General features: G+C 40.3%; 1 protein-coding gene across 2 annotated transcripts in view; it reads right to left on the reverse strand.

Moving 5' to 3' along the window:
• CDH2 (cadherin 2) overlaps nt 1–27303 on the reverse strand; it is a 214504-nt gene that overhangs the window by 171528 nt on the left and 15673 nt on the right. The window contains exons 1-2 of one of the 2 annotated variants that reach the window (XM_006938831.5): nt 20364–20497; nt 14454–14565 (exon numbers count right to left, since the gene is read on the reverse strand). In XM_006938831.5, the coding sequence (XP_006938893.1) occupies nt 14454–14565; nt 20364–20408 (157 nt within the window). In that variant the 5' untranslated portion in view covers nt 20409–20497. Of the gene's footprint in view, nt 1–14453; nt 14566–20363; nt 20498–27303 lie in introns of those variants that run through there. The other variant, XM_023241848.2, reaches the window with a different exon arrangement.

Raw genomic sequence — 27303 nt, forward strand, 5'->3', positions numbered from 1 at the left:
AAAACAAACGTATCGTTATTCAGCCATGAAATCTCCCCTTATTTTAAATGTTTATTTATTTTTGAGAGAGTGAAAGTGGGGGAGAGGCAGAGAGAAGGGGACAGAGGATTTGAAGCAGGCTCTGTGGTGAAAGCAGAGAGCCCCACGCGGGGCTTTAACTCACAAACTGTAAGATCACGACCAGAGCCAAAGTTGGACACTCAACCAACTGAGCCACCCAGGAACCCCAGAACCATGAAATCACTTATTTGTATGCAGCCTCCTGGTTCTGGTTCTTCCTAGTGTTCTCACAGACTAGGTCTTCACTTCACAAGTATTTGGAACAAACAAGAGGCATCATCTCCATATCTATGTTGAATTAACTGTTGGCCACTGTGTCTGGCAAAACCAAGATGCTATTTCACAAGGGCAACATTCGTCTTCTATCGCCCTCCATAGAAATGAACTGCTATTTCTTGAGTAGAAAACATTCATGGCATAGGAGTATTTAGGGTAGACTGTCCAGAGTCCAAAAGGGTAGAAAAATGATCTCTAGGTGCACTTACTAATACCTCAAGGAAACTGAGCAAGGTTTTGTAATCATTCTTGAGGGGGCAAAAAAAAAGACTGATCAAATAAATGTACATGTACTGGCAGCACGAATTTTAATACTCCAGACAAGTAAGAGAGTACTAGCAAGTGGGGGATGAGAAGTTGAAGGTGCATGAAATGCTTCATCTGAACCAGTCTTTATAAGAAGCACTGACCTCAAGGGCTGGAAGAAAAGGACCGTACAATGGACAGAAATCAGAAGACAATATCCAGACCACATGCAGCCACTTTTTAATCTTATGAGTCTGAGTGAATCACTTCACCTCTGTGAACTCAGTTTCATTATGTGAAAACAGAAATGCCCCCCACACCCCCACTGCACGCCCTTGTCCTACTTGACTCCGAGTTTGCAGCAGCTAGATAAAATTTACTAAACTTCTGAAGAAGTATGTATGAAAGGCTATGCAAAATAACGTACTTATAAAAAAACAACGTGAATGCCAAAGGTAAGGTGATTCTTACAAATCTCAGTGTAGCGCTGCTGAAATGTCCATGTTGAAATCACTAGACATCATTATGAATAACCAGCCAAACAAAGGATGCATCTGTTCTTAATTGCCTAGTTTATTTAAGTGGCTGCCTGAAAAATGATTAATTATAATTATTATTTGAGATGCATTAAACAATTAGGACACTGAAATGGAAGACTATCAGGGCACCTGGATGGCTCAGTCGGTTAAGCGTCCGACTTTGGCTCAGGTCATGATCTCACCAGTTGTGAGTTCGAGCCCCACGTCGGGCTCTGTGCTGACAGCTCAGAGCCTGCAGCCTGCTTCATATTCTGTGTCCCCCTCTCTCTGCCCCTCCTCCACTCACACTCTGCCTCTCTCTCTCTCTCAAAAATAAGTAAACATTAAAAAAAAACAAAGAAAAAAAAAGAAATGGAAGACAATCAAACCTCTGACACTGGGGCACTAATATGGACTGAGGACTCATGTTATTGGCTAATTTGCTAACCATTAGCAACAACACTATACTAGAGCTTTATCAGTTTGACTAGTTAGTGTGAAATTACCTCATAAGGGACCGTTTTCCTATGCATAAATGCAACAAGATGCTTTACTAAATGTCTTCAGCATCAACAGAGTAGATGACAAGTCAACAAAAGATGCCATAGCAGATCTAAGTGATGGAACTGAAGGAATAATTACATAGACACATAATGTGAAAATCCACAAGATTGAATTTCACCAAGGAATTAGGAGAATAAGTATTCAGCTCCGTTGAGATTTTTCTCTGATCATTTCATGAAGGTGGCCCATTCCTTTTGGCCTTTAAAACCGCACAGAGATTCTACGCAGAAACAGGTATAATTTAAATGATTCCCACAGATTGTGACTATTTTCCCCACTAGTAAGTTACTTACTAACACTAGTAAGTGTTAGCTGCACACTGACATTTTCCAAGGCAATGCACAGTGACTTCCTTACACACGTCAGAAACCAAATATTTGCTGAATAAACGTATAGAACACAAAGACTTCGCAAGCTCTAAAAACTTCCATATCAATACTTTCTTAAATTCCTAATACCTGCTAATCTGGAATAGTTAATTTAAAGTGAGTTTCTGGGAGATGTCTGTGTGGCTCATTCTGTTAAGTGTCCGACATCGGCTCAGGTCATGGTCTCACGGTTTGGTTCGTGAGTTCGAGCCCCGCGTCAGGTTCTGTGCTGACAGCTCGGAGCCTGGAGCCTGTTTCAGATTCTGTGTCTCCCTCTCTCTGTCCCTTCCCAACTTGCGCTTTATCTCTCTCTCTCTCTTTCAAATATAAATAAACATTAAAATTTTTTAAATAAAAAAAAAGTGGGTTTCTGAAATAAAAGACCAAATAATAATGCACTGGCCCTTATTTGTAGCATTTTAAAATGGAATTCAACAAACTGCAAAACAAAGTCAAATGCCAATGTAACAGGAGAACATTAGGAAGGCTAGTTGATGTCAGAGGAAAATCAAATGCAGTATATTGGTGCTTCCCCTCAGAAAGGAATGACCTTCGTTAAATCATAATACCAGTAATTGAAGGAGAGAGAAAGGAGATTTCAGCGCTAGGAATTACCTGAAAGTAGAACTTATGAGCCATTTTCTTTTCCATAATTTTTTAAACCAGATAAGTACAGAATCTTACTCCATTTATTCACACTTATATTAGAATTTACTAGTCTCCTTACTTGAGCATCTGGTGAAATAAATGTTAAGATGTTTAAAAACAAACAAAAATGTAATAGTATATAAAGATATATTCTGATCAATCATTAACATAAACAAAGGTTTCATCAATGTCCATTTTATTTTTTTAAGTTTATTTATTTTGGGGGGGGGGGAGGAGCAGACAGAGAGGGAGAGAAAGACAAGAATCCCAAGCAGGTTCTGCCCTGTCAGTGGGCTCGTACTCGGAAACTGCAAGATTATGACCTGAGCCGAAATCAAGAGCTGGATGCTTAACTGACCAAGCCAGCCAGGCACCCCAATCAATGTTTATTCTAAATGCAGGTAATATTTGTCCAAAGACAGAAAGTATGCTTCTATATAAACAAAACAAAACAAACAAACAAGAAAGAAGAGGTAATGGACCACTTCCAAAGTATACGATCTCTAAAAATCCATCTGATCTGTGTTTCTTTCATGGGAATACATACTAAACCCAATTGTGTAAGTTTGGTGAAAACCACCTTTATAGAATCACCTGGAGTTCACTTGTAGCAATGCATGTTCTTAGGACTGAGACCTTAAAGTCTGGGGTAGGTCTCAGGAATCTGCACTTCAACAAGCTCCCCTCAGGGCAACTCTCAAGCACCCCAAAATCTGAAAACCAAGGATACTGGCTTTAAAAAAAAAAGTTAAAACAAGAGCACTCTGGAAGAGTTATTTCCTGTACATTTGAATATAGACACTAGGAACAAAAGTTAAATTGGAAATGATAAAAGCATATAAATAGGACAGAAGCATGTCACAGTCAATTTAATAGGCAACGTGATTAAAATCTGATGAGTTCAATTGTTAAAAGGATACTCCCTCATACTACCGGAAATCTCAAAATGAGTTGAAATGATGCACTGTCACAAAGTATGATCTGCTCCTACAGGGAGGCACCGGGCATGTATGTCCAGGTGTAAGGACACACATCTTCAAAAGTGGCTGGCATTCTCAATTTCATTCTTTTTCTTTTTTAATATTTATTTAGTTTTGAGAGACAGAGCATGAGTGGGGGGAGGGGCAGAGAGAGAGGGAGAGAGAGAGAAGGGGACAGAGTCTCCAAAGTGGGCTCTGCCCTGACAGCAGAGAGCCCGATGTGGGGCTTGAACTCACAAACCGAGAAATCATGACCTGAGCTGAAGTCAGACGCTCAACCAACTGAACCACCCAGGCTCCCCTCAATTTCATTCTTGGTACAGCTCAGATATTGAATATTAGCATCAAAGACGATTCCACTTGGGAAAAAAAAGACTAAAAGAAATTTTTTTTCAGAACAACAGTAAAGTACCCATGAAACGAACCTCATCCACATTGAAGAAGAAAGAATAATAGGTCAAGGTGACAGTGACTTTCCCTTACAAGTGGGCAAATCCCAACAAGAGTGATCTATGAAAGATTCAACAAGGAACAATTAAAGAAGCAAACTTTAAATTCCTGCAGAGACAGGATTCAAAATATAAAGTTATTGAAGGCCTCCCCTACCAAAAACAAAAAACAAAAACAAACAAAATCTTCAGTTTGAAAATGTAATGGATTCATCATAATGGATTCGCCTTTGTTCTATGTTCTAGAAGTTTAGGGGACAATCGTTTACTGACATAAAAATTCTCAAGGTGAAGTAGAGACTTTGTAACAACTTAGATATGCTTTAAAAGATATATGCATTCTTGAAAACAGATGATTTTTTACTTTTTTGTTAAAGTTAATGAAATTCATTTTTCTGCAGGAATCTGAAGCAGTAACTGGGATGATCTAAATCCCTTGTTATTTATACCTTCATACATCTGCAATAGGTCTTTTCTCCACTGCCTGATGTTAAGAAATCTTATTTAAGAAAATTATAGGCCATGAACTGAACTATAGTCTTAACACGTCTCTTGAAGTTGCTGTAGGCTGAAACTCATCAACCACTTTTTGGTCATTTAACAATTTAAAGTGTGTGTGGGGGGGGGTACGGTTTACTCCATCGATCTGGCAGCATATGTCACCTAAAAACTTGTAGATGTTATTGTACACCCTTTGTTCAGATGAGGATTTAAAGTAAGTACTGGCATTGATTTCTGAGGCTACTATGTGTTTGGGTTGCCAGTGGGGTCTCCAGATGATGTTGAAACGAGGGCCTTTTTGAAAAAAGAATCAACTTATAGGTCTAACATTTGAGTGCAAAAATCAATTTTTACAAGTGCAAGATGGTAAGCAGTTCATCTGAAAAACACCCCGGAGTTTTAGTTAACCACAGGCTTAACAGGGGCCAACAGAATGATGCAGCAGGAAACAATGCCAAGGCCACCTTGGGCTGCACTGGAAGGGCCGCATCCACATCAAAGGCAGGAAGACAGGGCAGGGCACGGAAGATCTGAGTTCACTTTCCTCTATTGAAAAGAACAAGTAGACCAGGATGCTTGAGCACCACTGAGGAAACCATCTGATGTTCAGCCTGTGGCAGAGAAGATCTAAGGAACCAAGGTGATTGTGTTTAGATACGTGAAGCATCTCTACGTGTTAAGTTCGGATTTCTCCTGTCTTGTTGACCACCGACCGCTGCTTGATCCTTGAAAAGGGCCTGATAGATGACAAACGTGCAAAAATACTCATTGAATGAAAAAAAATGATGAAATAAATGACCTGGGAGCATAAGAGAATACACTTGCTGGTCTGTATGATGCCAAAAGATGAGACAGGCACCAGTGGGTAAAAATTTTAGGAACATATGCTCCAGTTAAACTTTTTAAGAAACCACTTTTTAACAGTTAGAGCTCTCCAAAGACAGAGCAGACTTTGTAAGGGAGTGATCTCCTCCTCATGTGGGGGGGAGGGAGCAGCAGTGGTATTCTTGCAGAAACTGGATAACCATCTGTCAAGGATGCTACAGCAATGAAAACACTGTTTACATCATCGAACACCACAAGGGTTTCATTTTTATCCTATCTGCCATTTCTGTAGAGCAAGCCTTCTGCTGACATGAAATCATCAAGCTGAAATGAAGGATTTTAAACCATTTTAGGAGTGACTCAACAGAATGTGTTAGAGTGGTTCCCAAATGCAGGTACATAAAAACATCTGTGGAGCTCGTCATCAACACAGGTTTCTAAGTCCCACTTGATCTCATTTCTCTCGTCTGCTCCGTGACATTGTCCTAGCAATTAGCTCCTCTCTTCTGCACCATCGCCATTCCCCTCACTACTGGAGTCTGTGCTGTCCCTTTGCAAACCTGTCACTCCCTTCTGTAAAAAGAATATCCTCGGTTGACCCTGCTTTTTTCTCCAACCACCACCCAACTTCTCTTCTTCCTTTTAAGGGAAAACTCAATCTGTATGCACCATCCTGCCTCCACCTGACTGTTGACCACGCCCAAATTGAAGACCCCAGTTACTCCATGTTGCAGAACCAATGGTGAATTCTCAGTCTTCATCCAAGTTGATCCTTCACAGTAGCATCAGACGCAGATGATCAAGCCCTCCCTTAAAACATTTCCTCACATGCCTCACATGACACCACACCTCCCTGATTTTTATCCTACCTCCCTGGTCACTCTTTCTCAGTCTCCACTCTGCCTCTTCATCCTGACTTTCTAACACTGGAGTGCTCAAATTCTTGATATGAAACCATTTCTTTACTTTCCTTGGTTTTCTCCTCCTCACACGGGGATCCTTAGTGAGTTCAGCCTGGCTCTTGGCTCTACTTACCGTTTACACACTTAGGACTCCCCATGCTGCAGCCTAGCTAACTCCACTGAACCCCAAACCTACATCTAAATACCCCCCTGACATCTCTGACATTCATCTCCACAGATTCAAACCAAATTCCTGATCTTCCCCATCATAGTGGCTAACATCCTTCCCAGGGTTCAGACAAAATATCATAGAGTCATCCTTGACTCTGTTTCCCCACCACTCACCCAAGCCATCAACTCTTGCCAGCCCTACTGTCAAAAGAGATCCAAATAAACTAGGACTTCTAATCTCACACCACATACAAAAATTAACGCAAAATGGGTCAATGACATGAACGTAAGAGCTAAGACCATAAAAATCTTAGAAGAAAACACGGGAGCAAATCTTTATGACCTTGGATTTTGCAGTGGATCCTTAAGATATGACACAAAAAGCAAGAGCAACAAGAGAAAAAAAAATGGACTTCATCAAAGTTAAACACTTTTGTGCATAAAAGGACATTATCAAGAAAGTGAAAAAAACCTAGAGAATGGGAGAAAATACTTGCAAATCATGTATCTATTGAGGGTCTAGTATCCAGAATATATAAAGAACTCTGACAACTCAAAGACAGAAAACAACCCAATTTAAAAATGGGCAAAGGACTTGAACAGACATTCCTCCAAAGAACACACCCAAATGACGCCCACATCAGCATGCTCAACATCAGCAGTCCTTAGGGAAATGCAAATCAAAACCAGAAAGAGGTACCGCTTCACACCCACTAGGATGGCTACAGTTGAAACAAATGGAAAATAAGAAGTTTGGGTAAGGATGTACAAAACCCAGAATCCTTGTGCATTTGCTAGTGGCCATGCAAAATGGTGCAGGTGCTATGCAAAATAGTTTGGCAGTTCCCCAAAAAGTTAAACACAGAATTACCATATAACCCTTCAATTCCACTCCCAGGTATATACCCCAAAGAACTGAAAACAGGTACTCAAAAAAAACCCAAAACAAACAAAAAAAACCCATACGTATACACATGTTCACACTAGCTCTAATCACAATAGCCAAGAGGTGAAAACACCCTGAAAGCCCAACTAGTGAATGAGTAAATAGTTACATAGTTTAGAGACAGACTGTAAATCATAGACGTACATACATACATATAAGGGAGTACTATTTGGCCATAATAAGGAAGTCCTACTGACACATGCTGTATTGTGGATGAACCTCCAAAACATTACACTACGTGAAAAAAGCCAGATAACAAAAGGTTTAAGGAACTGGGTCAGGGAGGAAGTTGTTGGGAGAAAATGCTTCATGGATAAGGGGTTTTACTTTGGAGTGATGAAAATGATTTGGAACTAGACACAGGTGGTGGCTGAAAAACATTGTAATGTATTAAGTTCCATTAAATGATTCACTTTAAAATGGCTAATTTTAGGGGCGCCTGGGTGGCTCAGTCGGTTGAGCATCTGACTTCGGCTCAGGTCATGATCTCGCGGTTCGTGGGTTCTAGCCCCACGTTGGGCTCTGTGCTGACAGTTCGGAGCCTGGAACCTGCTTCTGATTCTGTGTCTCCCTCTCTCTCTGCCCCTCCCCTGCTCACGCTCTCTCTCTCTCTGTCTCTCAAAAATAAATACATGTAAAAATAAATAAATAAATAAATAAATAAATAAATAAATAAATAAATAAACAAACAAATAAAATAAAAATAAATAAAATGGCTAATTTTAGTTTATATTAATTTCACACCAATAAATTATTTTTAAAAATATTCAGAATCCGAGGGACACTGGGTCGCTCAGTTGGTTAAGTGTCTGACTCTTGATTTCAGCTCAGGCCATGGAATGGAGCCCTGCATTGGGCTCCATGGAGCCTATTCAGGATTCTGTCTCTCCTCTCTGTCCGTTCCCTCGCTCACATGTGCTCTTTCACTCTCACTGTCAAAATAATAAATAAAAACACATTTAAAAAAAAGTATTCAGGGGGCACCTGGGTGGCTCAGTTGGTTAAACATCTGACTTTGGCTCAGGTCATGATCTCAACAGTCTGTGAGTCTGAGCCCCGCATTGGGCTCTGTGCTGATAGCTCAGAGCCTGAAGTCTGCTTCAGATTCTATGTCTCCCTCTCTCTCTCTGTCCCTCCTCTGCTCATGTTCTGTCTTTCTCTCCCTCTCTCTCTTTCAAAAATAAACATTTTTGAAAAATTAAACATAAAAAATAAAAAAAAATATTCAGAATCCGACCCCTTCTCTTAACTCCAGTGCTACCCCATTGGTCCAAGACACCATCTTCTCTCACATGGACATTATTGCTAGTCTCCTAAGTGGACTTCTTGTTCCCCCCATCCCCTTTGTTTTTTCTCAACACAATAGCCAGAATGGTGCTATTTTGTCAATCAGATCATGTCTTTCCTGGGCTAAAAGCCAATAGTTTTTTATATCCTTATAGTCAAAGCTAAAGTCCTTACAGTGGTCAACAAGGCCCTACCCAATGTGACCCATACCTGGTCTAACCTCCTCTGACCTCACCTTCTATTGCTCAGTCCTTTCCTCTCTCCACAAACAGATCACAACAGGCTCCTCGCTGCTCCGCCAACATTCTAAAAACACTCCCGCCAACATTCTAAAAACACTCCTGCCTCAGGGCCTTTGCACTTGATGTTTGCGCTAGTTTGAATGCTCTTTCCCAGATAGCTATAGTTCTAGGAGCATCTCCAACAGCAGTTCTTACTCAACTATCTCCTATGCAGTGATGCCTCCCCTTAAGCATCCTATTTAAACTGCAGAACCACACATTCTCCCTATTTCCCTTCTCTGCATTATTTTTCCCCATAGCATTTACACCATCCAACATACAGTAAATTTTACTTATTTCTCGTGTGTAAATTTTACTTATTTCTCGTGTATATTTTCTACTCCTCTCTAGATGCTTACTCAAGAGCCTAAAAGGACAGTGAGAAAGGGGCTCTCTGCTCCTAGGACGACAGATTTTAAACCATTTGGGTGCCTGCTTGCCAGCGTGTTTGCATATGTGAACTGTGACTTACTTTCTTTAACACAGTCCTAGTTGCAAGTTTGAGACAGTAGGCCTCAGCTACTCTAAATTACTGAAGATTATAAATAACTGTAAAGGATTTAAAAAAAAACAAAAAGTGACCACCCAAACTGGCTTATCTTGGTTTGCAGCATAACATTAAGATGGATCTAAAATACATCAAAAGGGATATTAAAAATTCCAAGTATTAAATAAAGTCCAAATGATATGATGAAGACAAGGATGGAACTTCTTAGTTCTTACGTTGATCTTATTACTGCCACATGGTATTAAAACAAGGTCCCCACCCCTAACAATCTACGTGGCTGCATTTCATCTGTAGCTCCTTGGAGTTTATCATAATATCCCAGAGAACAATCTCAGTACTTAGTGCCTTTTCCCACAACCATTGGAAATCTAAGTTCAAGGGACTGGTCCACTTTATAAATAAGATATTTATAAGCCTACCTTTCAAATATTTAAAAACATCTTCACATTCAATAACAAAAAAATATGTACCAAAATTAAAAAAAATTAAAACAGCGCCAAGGTTTTCATAACAATTCAACACAAGCCTCAAACACAGCAAACTACTTGAAATAAAGATGGCTTCCCCATTCAGTAACACATATCATACAAAAATACTCACGTTATTAAAAAAGTCGTGCAGTTGTAAAGCCCTGCTAAACTAATAAAAAGTATTTTAGTACCGTTATCTAAAGATACCATACATTACAGCTTCCTCAGAGCATGTTAATGCAGACAAGCCTCAATCAGTAAGTAAACTAATCTAAATCAAATTCCCTCCACTTGAAAATAATCATCATGTCCTGCCCAGAGTTGGTGAGTATAAATGGATTACTGAAAATATTCTCGGTAATTGCAGGTTGCTATTTATGTTGACCAGAGTTGGAGGAGTTTACTTAGTGAAATGTCGAAGCATGCAGACCACCAATGCACAACACACAGGAAAATCACTCTTGACATCCATACTAAAAACAGCCTGCTTCCTCTCTGCAATGTCATGGGGTGGTTATTTCATAGTGTCAGATACTCTGCTGGGGACAAAATGAAAATTTATGATTGCAGTTATTTTATTTCCGGGTAATGTGATACCACAAGAGATTTTTCTAGTTCAGCGGAGGAGAAGTTAAATATTAAAGACTAAATATTATTTTCCAAAGCCCTAAATTTTTCTGCTCGTAAACAGGTGTGTGCAAAATACCAATGATGACAATAACTGAAGTGTATTTTTTAATTATGGGGGCTTTGTTTGCCTTATAATCACCAATTCCCAAATATGTCTAGTAACACATAAGTCACAGAGGCGAGTGGAAATAAAGAAGACCAGGTCTAAGATAAACTTGTCACAAGACACCTGGCCAGTTAGGTGAGCTGTCGTTAGCTCTCATTGTTTCCTGGGTTAGACCATAATGTTTTGTTTTGTTTGTTAATCATCGCCATCATCAGAATTAAATCAGGAATCAGGAAACCTGGGTTCTAATTCCAGATCTCCAGCTAACCATCTAAAGAGCTGTATAATCATAGGAAAAGCCTATAATCTCTCTGAGCTCCAATTTGCTTATCTGTAAAATGAGGGAGGTTGATAATAAATGCTTTTAAAATGGAACAGGAAAATGCAAGGTAAAAATGAGTCCCTCAACATTTTAAAATCGATCCTAATTTACAAAGGCAAACACAGAGAATACCACAGGATAAAAAAGGAATGTTTTTCACTTGAGGGGAAACAGAAATATGAAAAATATTATAAAATTAAATGGTCATGAGGATGTAGCAAAGAACTAACATACTTTTAGCCTTGGAAGGAAGAGTCCTACAAAAATGTAAAAAGAAAAAAAAAGTCAATAGTCTACATTCCCTTTGGCCTAGTAATCCTACTTTTGAGCATAAATCCCACTAAAAAATATCCCTAAAGAAAAATCAAAGTTCTCTAAAAAAGAATCTCCATAGCAGCACTATATGTAAGAGAGAAAAATTGGAAACAACCTGTAAGTGCAAAAATAGAGGCACAGTTAAGGAAAATCTGGTTTTGCTAGCAAAATAGAACAAAGGCCTATATGGTCATTTTTTAAATACTGAACCATCTTCAAAAGAGTGGAAATAGTCAACAGGGTATAACATGAAATGTAAAGGTTCATCACAAAATACATCTGTCTTCTTCATGATTTTATAGAAAACATATCAATGACAACCGGGAGAGAAACTGGAGGGAAACAACTAGTTCATTGGGTGCAATCTTTCCATAAAGTTCATCACAACAGCAAAAACAACAACAACAACAACAACAACAACAACAACAACAACAACCCAAAAGGCAGATGGGGAGAAGAGAATGCTCTCCACACTACAGCCCAGCTTTTACATTTTCATGTTTCTTCTACATAGATTCACTAACGTGACTAATACCACCTTATATCTCCGTCTAATGCTTCATGTTTTCCAAGCACTTTCACAAAGATTATGCTGTTTCATTGTTTGAAAAATAATCAGCATTTGACACCTCTACACCAAAATGTCAAACTTTTGTACAAGGTCTGGTGTGTCAGGGATGTATCCTATGAAACCATACTCTACATATTGCTCCCCTCTCCCCAAATGTCATCAATAAGAAATCAAAGGAGGCATCAAGAGTCAGGAGTTAAGATTTCCGTAAGCTTTCAGACTCTAAAGTAAACTTTAATATGGTAGAACTGGCCAGGAGGCAAATGCCTTAGAAAACTGTTTACATGCATCTTATGGACTATTGCTTTTTTCCTTAAACATCATAAATCACAAAACCTGGCAAAAAGGATCACTCTGGTTGGCCGAGCAATAGATCCCTTTCAGATTTAGTAAATGTAAGGTAAGTAAACTTCAGCGCACAGAATTCATGAACATAGCCATGGCACGGTATTCAGGTTCAGTGTATAGATGCACCTTTCCATCATTATCCCACTAAAACCTCCAAAAAGATAGAAAAGGTAAAAATGTGGAATTCTTCTAAATAACAATTCTCCAAAGGAAACTTCACTGGTGACAACACTTTTGTTAAAAAAAAAAAAAAAAAAAAGAAAGAAAAGTGGGTATTTCACAAAAGCCTGTGTCAATTTTCTTCCTCACCCAAAAACATTCTTTCTACTAATCAATATCTTGAACTTTGTTTTAAGCTTTCAGATACTGGTGTCCTTTAGCATTAATTATGAGTGACAAGGAAAAAGGTAATGCTATGGCACGAGAGAAACAGTTTTTTAAAAAAGGCTAAGAGGTAACAATGCTAACAGTTGGGCATATCGACGCATAGAAGTTCTATCAGAGACCATGATACACGCTTGTCTCAGTGATGGCTAGAGCACAAAGTCAAAAGCAGTTTCAATCTTTCACATAACTCTAGCCAGTTTCTAGGCTATACTAACAAGAACTTGGCAGGCAACTGTGCCCAATTTCTACCCTCACCAGCATTATCTAATAATTAGAAAACAGGCTTTCATTTTCAAAACCATTCAACGTGCCAATGTACTTCATCTTAAATCAGTGGTTTCTAACGACAGACCGTGTGTTGATCTGTAACTAGCAAATTTCAGCAAGCTTTAAGGAAAAGAGACAAATAGAAAGAATTATCCATTTAAAAATGAATCTCAGAAATAAATTGCAAAAATTCAGCAAATTCCACTGGTATTTATTCTCTGGCTGAATTATTCCAGAGAAGCGTGATCAACACATTTTGTTTTCAGTATTCAAATAATATTTACAGGTCCCGTAGGTCCTAGGATACCACATAACAATTCAAAGATTTAAAGAAAATGACAAATGTGTGGAAGAACTCCAAGACTCATAGGGAGTAAAATTATGATTTGACTTAAGCCTCTAACATGTCAACCATTACCCATTAGATGAGCAATTCGGTGTTGAGACAGACTAATTTAACATTTACTCATTAAAATACCAGGTAATAAGGCAAGAACAGAAAGACGTCTTTAAAAAAAAAATCAACTTCAGAAAGATCACATAGGTATGAGCAAATCACATTAGAATAGAAATGAAAATAAAATGATAATCTGCACTAAAGAACCTTAGTAGCTAAGAGGCCATTTACATTTCAAAGTCCTCTGTCTATGGTATTCTTAAGTATTACACCACTAAGGTTTGTCAGTGCTGCAGAGACACTTCAATTAAGGCTGTGTGGTACAGCCCTATGTAAATTAATTAGCTGAGGTTGCACGGATTTTCTAAAAAGAGCTCTGTAAAACAGCCTTAGAGATATGCACGATTTGTGGGGAATTACAATTCAAATACAACTTACTAATCAATTCTTTTTGCTTTCACATTTCAATGACATTTTATGTAATGATAAATAAGTCCATGAAAATACTACTAACCAAAATTGTATTTGCTTTCAATTAGAGATTAAAAAAAAGAGGGGGGCTTTCAAGTTTGTTTATGATACTCAAAGTTTTATTTCGGATTTTATCTAGACTTACTGTCATGATAAGTACAATGAACTTGATCCACATTTAAATAGGAGATGTGTCTATATTTGAAATTCACATGTTAACAACTAAATTAGCTATCCAGTAATTTCTACAAACAATGTATTTCTTTAACTCAAAATATTAAGTGGATTTTTTGCTGTAAAGAATCTCTATTAGAATCACATGTTTGGCAAATAGTATTCTTCAACATAAGTAAAATGTGTGCAGAAAAACCTAAAAATTAATTGCATAATGGTTTCTACCATAAATTAAAAATGGAAGAATTCCGAAGTTTTCAAGAGATTAGGAGCCTTCCAATTATGTACATAAGAGATTCATAAGCTCTTCTGTAATCCTAAAATAAAGTCCCTACAGTCTCATTATAGTGATTGTGAAAAATTCATACTTGTTATACAGTAGAGATGATTTAGAGACTTTTTAATGGCTAATTTGTTTCAAGAGCATAGACACTGTATGTACAAATATATCTTTTAAGATAGTACCATTGAGAAGAGGCTGTCCTTCATGCACATCCTGCGATAAGACTGCACTGTAAACATCTTCAGGAAATCCAGTCTTGCATAATGCGATTTCACCAGAAGCCTCTACAGACGCCTGCAACACAAGAAAAAAATGTGTGCAATGATTGCTACCTCCTTCAACCGAGAAACATTCCACTTGGCATAAAGCCTCAATTTTTCAGCTATCTTGTACAAACAACCCCTTTGTTTCCGAACAGTTACAATTAGAATGTAGAGGGCAAAGGGTTAATCTTTTTGATAACTGGAGTAGAAGAAACAAATCCCACTTGTCCTGTCCAGTAAAATCGAAATAATACACATCCTAGGTTCTTCTAAAGACCGCACATTTCCATTAAAATGGTCATTGTGACTGAAGAATTATCAAGTGGACCAGGGGTAGGGGACAGCCAAATAGTTTTTAGGCTCCACAAATCATCACCGCGAACTTAACTTTTCAAGAAACATGTATATTCAAGTATATAGATTTTTATATCCTCATCAAATTCCCAGGCTATGAAGTTTGTTTCAATATACTCTGTTAATTAAAAAACAAAACTACAACATACTGCAGGATATAGAGTATTCTGTACCAAGAAAAAAAACAACTAATCAAAAGTATGTATTTCTCTACTTTGGCAAGGATACATTAAAAATGTAAATAAAGATTAATATAATTATGTTTCCTTTTTATACTTAAAAATTAGAAAGTCTCAGGGCACCTGAGTGGCTCAGTTGGTTAAACATCTGACTCTTGATTTCGTCTCAGGTCATGATCTCACGGTTCATGAGTTTGAGCCCCACATTGGGCTCTGTGTTGACAGTGCGGGATTCTCTCTCTCTCTGCTCCTCCCCCACTTGTGCTCTCTCTTTCTCTCAAAATAAATAAACTCTAAAAAATTTAAAAAAAAATTAGAAAGTCTCTCTTGCCATCTTCCTCTCTGTTATCACATAACCTTTAACCACCCACGCGACTAAAACTCAACCATACCAAGTTCTATCCACTTACCCCTTCAAGTTAGCTTCACTATGTCTTCCAGCCCTACTGACATCATCACGGCGCTCAATAGCACTTGTGCAGTGTCGACATTAATTATAGGAAACTTCACCTTGCAGTGATGGGGATCCAAATGCAGGAGGAGGAAGAGCCTACAGAAGCCGACAGAGGGAGGGACTGCAGTATCGGCAAGGCTAGCATTAGGAGCAATCTGCACGGGTGAGGAGAATCAGAAATTGGGAGGAAGGAGGAAGGGAAGCCCCAGAAAGAGAGAGACCTGAAAGCAGCTGTCAAAGCAATACAGCGTAGCCTCACCATGAAAGGACTACCGGGATTATGCATGAGAAGTTTTGCAAATACGAAAGCCATAAAAACCCACACTAATCTAATATTTAAACTGCTCTTTTCAGATCTGGGAAAATAAAGCAAAAAGTAAATTTGAACCTTGTTCAATATTGCACAGTATTTAATCGCAAAAAAGTATTAGGAGCCACAGTGAGATATTAGTTCAGACCCTTCAAATTAGCAAACAGTTTCAGTTTGTCATGTGCAAGAAAGGACGTATCAAGTCAAGGACCCAGAGCAGCCAACTCCCTCACACAGGTGTTAGTGGAAGCTGGCACAGACACCACGGAGCACAACTTGGAAAACTCTAGTACAGATGACTGTGGATACATCCTTGCCTACACGGTGAGTATATTCCTATGGAAACTTTCCTATGGGTGCTCCAGTCAATGTGTGCAGGAATGCTCACACGTTCACTGCAGCACGGTTGTAACAGCAGGACCTAAAGACTAACTAAACGTCCATCAAAATTCTCCCACTACCAAACAAACAAACAAAAAAACATGCAACAGCATTAGAATGAAAAATTAGAGCTACATTTATCCCCAGGGTTACATCTCCAAACAAACAGTTTCTTTAACATCTATGTAAGACTGCAAGAGAAACTTAATTATAAATCAACCTAGGGATGACTATTATTTTTAGGTAAGCTCAGAAATCTATTTAAGCAACATTCCAAACTCAGACTGGAGACAGAGCACTCTGCAGCATGAACCTTGCAAAAAAAAAAAAATGTTTAAAGCATGATTGATGACTCCCATTTTTGTACATAAAGTTTAATATAAAGATGATGTGAAGTTATTGACATACATCAAGCAGGAATATAAAAACACACAACGTAGTGGTAACACCAAACTGAGGACAGCAGCTACCCCACCCAGGGGAGGGCAAGATAGGAAAGACGTCAGGAAGCATCATACAAGTGGCTTTGATTTTATTTGTAGTAATTCATTTCTTTCAAAAAGAATTTAAATTAAATAGAGCAAGATGTGGAGATATGCATAGGAACATGCGTGCAAATTATATTATCCCCTACTTATCCCCTATGTTCTATGTATTTCATACTAAGAAAGAGAAAACATTAAAGACTAAGTGGAAGTCAGGAGTCAAGCTTCCAACATCCATCAGGTTAGGGACACTGGATGGTATTTTCATTCTTGCCTTCTGGAAATATCCAAGCGCTTGTACTGGACCTGGCAAAGGGCAGCACTCATTAAGTGAAAGCTTTTGCTTTGGGTTAACCAAAACAACTAAAGGGAACACTCCAGTTCACCATATAAAATGGACCAAGGTGTTGTAAATCTGTGCCTCACTGATGGGTTACAGGTAGGCCTGTTCAGTCCAGTCCAGGCTTCTGCAGAGGGAGGCCGTGGCAGGGCTCCAACATAGGGTAGGTAGGAACAGAGCTCTGTAGGGACAGCAGGACGGAGGCAAACAATGGGCGATGTGCAGTAAATAGGGGTCACATTCCAACATGGGCATTGGGGTGAGGGCAGTGGGCAGGTATATACACAAACACCCAGAGATCAATAAAGTCTAAAGACTAGAGGGAAACTGCAACCTTTTCTTTAGCTCCACTGCTAGTGTCTTGTTTTCTGGTGGATCTGCCCTAAGGTGGGAGAATAAGCAGCAACATGTTCCTCATCCAAACCCACAGGAATAGAATCTCAAGGTCGAATCAAGTCCGTCAGTAATTCTGGGAATGTTCACTTCTGAGTTTCCGTCTCCACCTTATTTCAGAGAAGGGAATTTCATTTCTGTCCTCAACATGTTATCCTTTGTCCAACCTCTTTGTTTAGTTTCATCTAGGAAAGGGGGCCTACCTGCAGAAGGAGGCTGTGAGAATCTCTGAAACCATGTTTGTAAGGCACATTTCTAACAGCTGACTACCAATATTCATACCCATGGGGGTCATATGTTACTTTATGAGATTTTCATATTCATCTTAAACAGCCAAACTTTTCTAAATTCTTCTTCCCTAAGACAAAATGGATTCATAACATAACATTCTGTTATTCTAGAATGTGTTTTCTTAAAGACAGGCTCCAAGAATTATTAAACATAAGGACACATTTTCAGTTGCTGCAACTGGGGAGGAGGGTGCTACTGGCTTTTAGGGGCTAAAGGCCAGGGATGCTGCTACTCATCACACAACGCACAGGCCAGCCCCCACCGCAGAGTATGATCCAGCCCAAGATGTCAATAGGGCCAAGAGTGAGACATGCTATTCTTTAGCAACCCATGAAAAATGGGGGTCAATTTACCCTATAACACCCCCAGCAGTGAGAAGTTCACTGTCTTTTCAAACAGTCCACCAAACTCTTACTGGAACATCCTCCTTTTCAGAAAACTGAAACAGTTCCTCTGTGGCTTTGCCTCACCATTAACAGGTCATTCTGCCGGACCCATGAGGAGCCTCTAAAAGTTCAAAGACAGAAACTTTCCCCTGAAAACATTCTCTGTGGTGCACGGAGGAGCTTGCGAATCACATGCATTTTCCTACTATTTGCATAAGGTAGGGGTCAGCAAACATTCTTCTCTAAGGGGTCAGATGTAAACATTTGAGGCTTGACAAGCCTTGGCCTTGGTATCTCTGTCGAAACTCCTCAACTCTGCTGCTGCAATGCAAAAGCAGTAATAGACAATGGGAAATGAATGAACACAGCTCTATAAATTCAAATTTAAATAAAACTTTATACACAGACACTGAAATTTAATTTTCATTTCAGTTTCAAGTGTCAAAAATATTTTTCTTCTTTTGATTTTTTAAAAGCATTTGAAAATGTAAAAAACATTCTTCGCCATACAAAAATGGGCATCAGGGCTGTAGTCTGCAATCCCTGTAATAGTGTTATAGAACATTGCTATCTCACCTAATTCTCACAATAGCCCCTTGTGGGGGGTGAAGTTATCTTCATTTTAGAAATGTGCAAATAGGTTCTCACTCAGAGGAGTGTTAAGATACTGAAGACCTCATATCCAGGAAAAGGAAGAAGTAAGATGCTAAGTAAGAAGTCTTTCCAAGTAGAACAAATGCAATACAATTCTTTCCAGAAACTTGTACTGAGTGTCCATTTGCCAATGGAAACAAGACACCCTCACTGCCTTTAAGAAGTTCAAGGCTTAACATGGGAGCAAAATAAAAAGTGACTGCAACAGAAAGTGGCGGCTGGGAGGTAGAGACATACAGAGAGCCCAGGGCAGGGGTCTGGGGGCCTCCCAAGCAGAACCCAGGAGTAGCCAGGCGGTGTGGGGGGGGGGGGGGTGGGAAGCCATCCCAGACAGTCACTGTTGAGCTGGAACAAGGTGGCAAGAAACAGCATACTGCCTGGGGAATTATAATGAGTTCAGTGTCATTGGAGTCCAAGAAGCAAGGCAGGAAGTCAAAAGTTGAGGCTGGAGAGTTAGACAGGGTTAGATCATAAATGGTTGGGGGCTTGGGGTTATCCTCTTGGCTATGAAGAGCCAGGAACAGATTTTAAGCACCGGCAGACTGCATTTGACAGAGAGTCTCTGATGCTTTGTGGGAAAATGGGTGGGGGGATGAAGTGACAAGTGACAGCTGGGGTACAAGTCAGGACACAGACGAATGGGACAGGGCTGCAGGAATGAGGAAGAGGGAGATTGTATCAGTATGATATGAGTTAAAACTGATAGGCTTAGTGAGGCCTGGGATTCATGGTGGAAGAGAGGGAGAAAGGAAATGATGTCTTCCCCCACGTTTCCAGCTGAGTGACTGTGAACTTGGGTGGCACAAACTAAGAAAGATAATCACCAAATTATAACACCAAGAACAAAGTGCTAAAGAAGCAGAAAGAATGGGATGATAAATCTGCCTGTAGAAATCAAAGAAGACTCCATAGCTGAAGTGACATTTAGGCTCTGTCTTTAAAGATGATTAAAAATTTGCCAGGAGAAAGAGGAGGAAGTGGAAAAGGGCATTCCAGGCAAAAGGTGCCACAGAGACAAAGGCTTGTTGATTTATATTGAGCTTGTAGTCAACCCAAACAACCCTGATCTTTTTTACCGGAAAACGATTAAGTCATGGCTTCCAGTATCTTTGCAGCTGATTTTGGGCCCCAAGGGGCAGCAATTTACATTTAATCTTCCCAGATTTGATGGTGATAAATTAATAATTCCACCTAGATTTAGTCATCCCCCCTCCAGCTCTCTGCATTTAGAAAGTCTGAGGCACCCCAAAGTCTTCATAAAGACACTACTCAGACACTGAAGACAAGGTGTGACACATGCCCAGACATCACCCTTCCCACCACCCCGGAGCCCTAAGCCAGGCCTCTTAAGAGGGGCTATTAGCAGAGTGGTGTGGAGCATGGCCTCTCAAAGTGCTAGACTGCCCGACACTGTCAGACATGACACGGTTCCCCATCTAGACAATATGGACGATAAAGACAGCACCCACTCATTGGGCAGGTGTGAGGTTTAAAACAGATCATATGTGTAAAGCGCTTGTGAGAGTGTCTGGCACATGGTTATTTGATGCATTAGCTGGCAGTCACAGTATGAGCACTTATGACAACACAAATCCAACTCACGGCATGTTTCTTACAGCTCCTGAGTTCCCAACCTTGCTCCAGCATAGCAAGTAATCTGGGACATTCTTCTAAAATGCAGATTCCTGGGTCCAAACCGTGACTCACTCACACAGAATTTCAAGACAAATGATGGGTAAGCTGGTACACTTAAGAAGTACCAGTGCAGCAGGCGGTGGTCACACATCCGCCCCCATCTACCTCCTGAAACCTTTCTGGACTCCAGGCACAGCATACCTGTTTGCCCTAGCCTTCGAGCCTAATAACCTAGCAACAAGAAGCAATAAACAATTGTTCTTCCCGCTTTTAACAATTCTAGGCTGTTTCCTAGCTACCGTGTACATGTGAACATTGAAACTGGTTCCAGAGTTCTGCTCTAGGTCAGCCATGGGGCTCTCTATTCTTTTCTCTGAAAATGACACTTTCTTCATTTTGTGTTTTCCTTTGCATTTAATTGGGGCATTATTCCATCCCTGATCCTTTACTGATTTTCCTCCCCTCCACAATTCTTCAAAGATTCCAAGCAGGGAGCAAAAGTCCGCTTGGCCCGCTAGGATGAAATTCATGCTGGCCAGAGGAGCTGAACTCATTCAGAGCTGCCCTGCGCTCTCACACAATCAGTTCACCTATCTTGAGTTTCAATTTCCTCTTACAAGTATGCGCTCTACTCTTCCCAGGCTGAAGATCGACCTCCTTGTCTAGAAAGGACAGAAGTGTAATAGGAGTTGAGGAGTACTGCTTGCCTCTTAGTATTAGTCTATCTGTTCCGGTCCTGAACTCACAATGACGTCACTTTTGGTCTCGTTGAAATTTTCCTGTAGTCTCAATACTGTGAGCTTTATAGCTCTAAGTCCACTACTCTTTCAGGTTGCTGTTATCGTGATTCTTTTTTATGGTCTTCCTCGGTCACTGGCTGCGCTTTCCAATTTCCTCCAAGTCACTCCTAAATCTGAGCTTTTAAATATTCCACTGAAGCCACAGTGGATGTTCAATCTCGTTGCCTCTCCATCTTCTTCTTGATCAAGATTATCTATGATTATTGGCTACAAATTTTATATCCGAGAGCAGCCCAAACCTAATAGAATCTTTATCTTTCCTTCCTGGCTCTGAAGACCGCCTAACTAAAGCCCAGGCTCTCTTGGTTATCAAATTTAATCAGCTGGATGTTTTCCCCCAAAGCATCAATCTCTTCATTTTTTTCCCTTCCAGATACTCTATAGACAGAATCTGGTAACAATTTAAGTTCTGTGAAGTAGATTATTACATGCAGTCAACAAAGCTGAAACCTCCTTTTACTTGGTTTTTCTCCCTTACTTTTTATGAGAATAAAGGCAGTAATCTGTGTAGTGGTTAAGACTCAGGGCTCTGGAGCAAACCTGCTTGGGTTTAAACCCCGTCTCCACTGCCTGTGTGAGTTTAACAAGCTATAGAAGTTCACCTGTACCCTGGCTTCTTCCTCTATACTACCAGGATTACTACTACCATTACTAACACTGCTACTGCTACTACTGGAGTAGGGGGATCAGCCTCGTGATTCAGCACAAAACAAGGGTTAGCTATTATTATGATACTGTTGTTTTCTTTGGTGGAGACTTTTATTTCTTTGCTACGTGAGTGCCTGAGAAATATTTTTCAAGCATTTTGTGAAGGACGAATTCTGAAAAAAACAAAACGAAGTGACAAATCAAAATTCATTCACAAATGTGTACAAGAGAAAACAAGTGGAACCCTCTTCCTGATGTGTGATTTGTGGGGTGAGGGTGGGCAGTGTCGGGAATGGAAAGGGGGGGGAACCACGGTAATACTTTTATTATGGGGCTAGGTATTCCAAATGCTATAAGCAAAAATAAACAACTAGTGAAGACGTTTTTTAAGTGGTTGATGGGGTACATGGTAATAGAATAATGGACTGTTCAAGACCAATTCTGCATGACTAATTTTTTATTTTTAATCCAATTTACCACCAGACAATTACATTTGCCAGATTCTCTACATTTCACAGGATTCCACCCATGATGTTGAGGCTACATTAAGAAGATTATTCAAGAGTTGCTGCCACTCTTTCAAGATTTTTCTGTGTCAGCCATGCCATTGATGACACTTTGAATTTCATATCCCTGGAAACATGCTTGAAATGTGCAGAAGTTTAACCCTGCACTTTGATGTTTTTGATTTGCCAGGTACTACACTGGAGGGAGAGCCCAGCATTTTGAATTGGCCCTTTAACTCTTTAACTTCATGATACAATGCAGACCAGCTTGGATGCAAGGAATCCCCAACCAAGGCCACACAATGCGGCCTTGTGACCCCATGACCCACCTAGTGATTTCCATCGTTGCCTCAGTTATATTATGAGGATGGGTCCTTGAATATCTCTAGCATCAGCACTTTTATTTTTTCTGACATTCATTTTTTTAATGGCAAATAGTCAAATTATAGTGTCAATGCTGGCCATGGAAGCTGACAACTCTACTGAAACTGAACTCACAGCCAGAGGACAGTACCACAGTACAACAGCTTGGTGGACAAAAATCTGAGTTTCACATTCAAAATGTGGTGTAGAGTGTCAACTTCTCAGGAATTGAACCTGCCAAAGCTTAGGACCATGTACAAACACATATCAAGCCAAGTTCCCCAGAGATCTGTGCCATCTCCTATCTCAGCAGCCATGCTAGAAGAGGCTTCCTGGGCATCAAGGCTTCTGCAGCAGAATCCCAAAACACAGACGAGTTTACCAGGAAGTGTTGTGGACTTAATGTAATGGGTAACAACACTACATGTACTGATGGGCTTGGCTTGTGACAGTATAACACTATCGAGAGACAGTGGCTCAGGCAGTCCTGCAATTAAACTGTCATTAAAAGTTCCACAAGTGCCTAAGGCAATTCAGTAGAGATGACCAATCCTGGCTTACATCGATTTTGCCCCATCAGTTCATTACACTCACCAGAGACTGCAATATGCTCACGTGCCATGTTCAAAATGTCATCAAACAGTGCATTACTTAGCATCAGACTGTGTTTATAATCAACTTAGGTATGTTAAATATACTGAGTATTGATGATTACTAATATTTATTGACTGCTTACCATGTTCCAGGATCTGCACTTCAGTGCTTTCCATGCATTATATCTCAACAGTCTTCACAACAACCCTATGAGGAAGGTACTAGAATAGTGCCATTTTGCAAGCAAGGAAGCAAATTGAAAGGAAATTGCCCTAGGTCACTTAACTAGTCAGTTTAGGGATGGTATTCAAACCAGCACCGAATGGCTTTGGGGACCACCCTTACCCACCGCTGGATCAGGGACAGAAACATCAGAAAGTATCCACACACACTGACACAGAATACCTGACTGCCTAGGCACTGGAACTTGTCCTATATGAATTAAGACTGAGTGGATCTGCTACCGTTATAATTGTTTTTTCCTAAAATGATTCTTAAATGATTGTGATAGGACAATCACAATAAAATAATACAAGAAAATATTTGTCAATAAAATAATTCCAATGTTTCTGTACACTAGGGAAAAAAACTGGGAGAGGAAAAGACATCAGCTCAAACTTACGTAAACATGTGTTCTTTTAAGCTACCAAATCAAAGCCCCTCCACCTCCCTCCAACTCTTCTAAAAGTACACACGGAAAACTATCAGCAAATACATATCATGATTAGTATATTAATTTTCAGTAGGCGATGCTGATGAGGAAATAATTAGTCTATAGTAATAGACTCTTTGTGCACTTCCTATATTCCAGACTCTCTTATATTCAACTACAGTTAGGCCTGTTTCATAAAACCTGGAGCATGGTTTCATTTTTTTTAACAGTTTCACTTTTTAAAAATGGTTTCCAGTCCCCATAACTCTGAATTAATTTGAATAGCTGGCCATCGTGATGATTTATCTAACTCTGAGTCCTTGATAAGATAAACCCAACCCAATTATAACCATCATTCTTGTGAGAAAATAACATTCACAGCACAGCTTCCAGAAATGTGCTGCACTGAGAAGAGGGCACTGTCAATAACATCAGAGTTCAAAGTCATTCCTGAACTCGTTCCCCCAGTAGCACCCTGTCCAGTGGTGTTCTAATAGGTGAAGCAATAAAGAACTAAGCCCATGAGCCCTGCATGCTAACTCAGAGGTTACAGAGCTAATATCATCAGTTCCGGACTCAACTCTAGGGCTGAAGACCAGCATTTTTTTCCACCCATGGTTATGGTGAGTGATTCAAGGCTGGCATTTGGATGGTTTCACCGTGTAACCTGTAGAGGGGGAATGCTTCCTCTCCTCCAGAACTTCTTTCCATGTGGAAGGAACTCTGCTAACTCTTAACACTCCCACCTCTTTCCAATACACCAGTTAGTCCTACCCTGGGTGGCAGTTCTCAAAGTGTGATCTGGGGAGCACTACAGGTCCCCAAGATCCTTCTAAGAGAGTGATCTGAAAAGGCAAAAACTCTTTTCATAATAAAATGACATTATTTGTCTTTTCACTCTCAATCTCTCACAAGTGTAAAGTGGAAATACTCCAGAGGCTAGGTGATGTGTGATACCTTAACAGAGTAAATGCAGAAGCAGATACAGGAATCCAACCGTCTTCTATTAAGCCAGACACTAAGGAGATTTACAAAAATAAAAAAGCACAATGCTACTCTTCCCACGAATTTCACTTTTCTGCTTTGGAAAATACAGCTATTTTTCATAAAAATTGGTATTTATGTTACATATATAATGGGTTTAATATTTTTAAATGAATTAAATATCCAATTTTCTCAGTTTAATTTCTAATTTGCTAAACACCAACAGATATTACCCACATCGCCAAAGCTGATGGGGGCACTCAATAATTTTTAAGAGTGTGAAAGGATCCTAAAATCAAGAAGTTTGTGAACTACTATCCTAGAGAGAAGGAGAAACTGAATTTATCTGAAGGCTGAATTCAAAGGAACAATCTGGGCAGCTGGGCAGCTCCCTACTCCCTACTCCCTGCTCCCTACTCCTCCCACTGGGGAGTCACAGGCCACAAAAAACAAGGGTGGTGATCTCATTTTCCATGCTGGGAGTTTGCAGATCCCCGGCAGCATGTGGGGGTAGGGAAGGGTATCCAGAACTGCCTACAACTCACTGTGCATGTCTGTGGAATTTTGGGGTTCCCCATTAGCAACCCACCAAAGCCACACCCTCCAGTGCAGCCCTTATCAGAACCCTGTGATATTTTCCTTTCCCAACGGTTGACTATGCTGGTTTATATTTCACTTGGTTTAGAACTGGGTTTAGGAGGAGAGGTCTTATTTATTGGGCCCCTTCAGAAACTTGCACTTGGTATACTATCTGGGGACCTTGGCAAATAATAAAAAAGGAATCCAACTTTGGGGAAGAAAATACTCATGGAGGTACTGGGTCTCCAGACAGGGGAGAAAGGATGTTTTACTATGGTCCTGCATGTTTTTCAGCTTGATGGTTTGCAGCCTTGATTGTGCAGTGTGGCTGGTTTTTATAGTTGGGCAGGTAGCTTTTAACATCAAGAGGCTTTAATTCCTAAACCACAGGGTATTTTGATCTTGCTGTGTGACCACAACTTATGGTGGTTATTCTCCAGGAAAGTGGCTGTTTACAGAGGTAGGGCCTAGAGCAGGTGACAGTGGACCTCAGGAAAAGCTGTAGGCCAAGGATCTCAGAAAAGAGGCGGGACATGTGGTGGCCTTAGCCAGATGATGAACACTTTTGGGTGAGGGCCCCTGCAGCTTGGCCCTGGCAAAGGCCTGAGGCAGCTCAGAACTGCTGGAGGCGTCCAGGGGCCCCTGGCTAAAGACGCAGAGACAGCTGAAGCACAAAAAAGGGAGATTATTTCAACATCTACTGCCTAAAGACTACTGAGCAGAAAGATATCTGCTATTTTTAAGAGACACTGAATTCCAGAATCCTATCAAGGTTCTCACTTGAAATTATTAATCTCAGGTCTAGAAGGCAGTGCTGGATTGGCCGACTCCACTTCTGGTCTGCAGTCAGACGCAAACGAAGGCGCAACTTGGATTCTCATAACTGGTCCACAGGCTCAAGGATTAGTTTCCACCAAGAGGTCCGGACTGGTCTTTACAAATGAAGGAGAATTCCTGCCTTGCAGATGGCCTTTTTGGCCAAAGCAACTCCACAGCAAGTGGCGAGAGACTGAAAACGTCTGCTCCCAAGACACTATGTCCCACAGCCACCTACCCGACAGAGCCCACACTGGTGACAGCACCAGGCTGTCAGTCTCAAGAGGCTCACAGGGAAACGTAAAGTAGGAGGTTGAATGTGTTGGTTGTAAACCAAAACTCATCAGGGAGAGGTTCCCATTTGGAGGTTATATTAAGGACTTTGTACTTACCTGGGGAGAGGGGATCCACCCATGCATTCTGGGTTATCTTTGAGAAACCTGGCATTTGAGATACTGCTATGTGCAAGGTTCGGAAACATCCGATGGTGGCAATCCCTGTCTTCTTTGAGGTGCCTTTCTTTCTCATCCAGAATATTCAATAGCTTTAAGCATTCATTTCCCCTTTGAACTCTGTGTTTCCTTCAAAGGTCAAGGATTATAGACAAGAGGCTTAGCCTGATTTGCATTTGGGTAAGCCTGTGAACCAAAGAAGGTTTTCTCCACCCACTGTGAGTCTTTCCCTCAGATACCCTGGGTTCTCTATTGTCGTCTTTGGGACACTTAGAGACAGGCCATGGGGTCATAACTGTGCCTGGGATGAATCTTCTAGGATCAAGATGGGTTTGCCTTCTAACTTTGTAGGCTATGCAATTACTGCTATGATCATCCCGCATGCCTCATTAGGTTTAAGGACTCTTAAAAAAGTAAAGCTATTGATCTTCCAAGGCCTCATGAGGTTGGAAGTAAGACTGACATGACAGAGGCCCATCTCCCTCTCTGTGGGTGATTGCCACACTTCCAGAT

The sequence above is a fragment of the Felis catus genome, chromosome D3 (genome assembly GCF_018350175.1).
Source record: "Felis catus isolate Fca126 chromosome D3, F.catus_Fca126_mat1.0, whole genome shotgun sequence".
In the NCBI taxonomy this organism is placed as follows: domain Eukaryota; kingdom Metazoa; phylum Chordata; class Mammalia; order Carnivora; family Felidae; genus Felis; species Felis catus.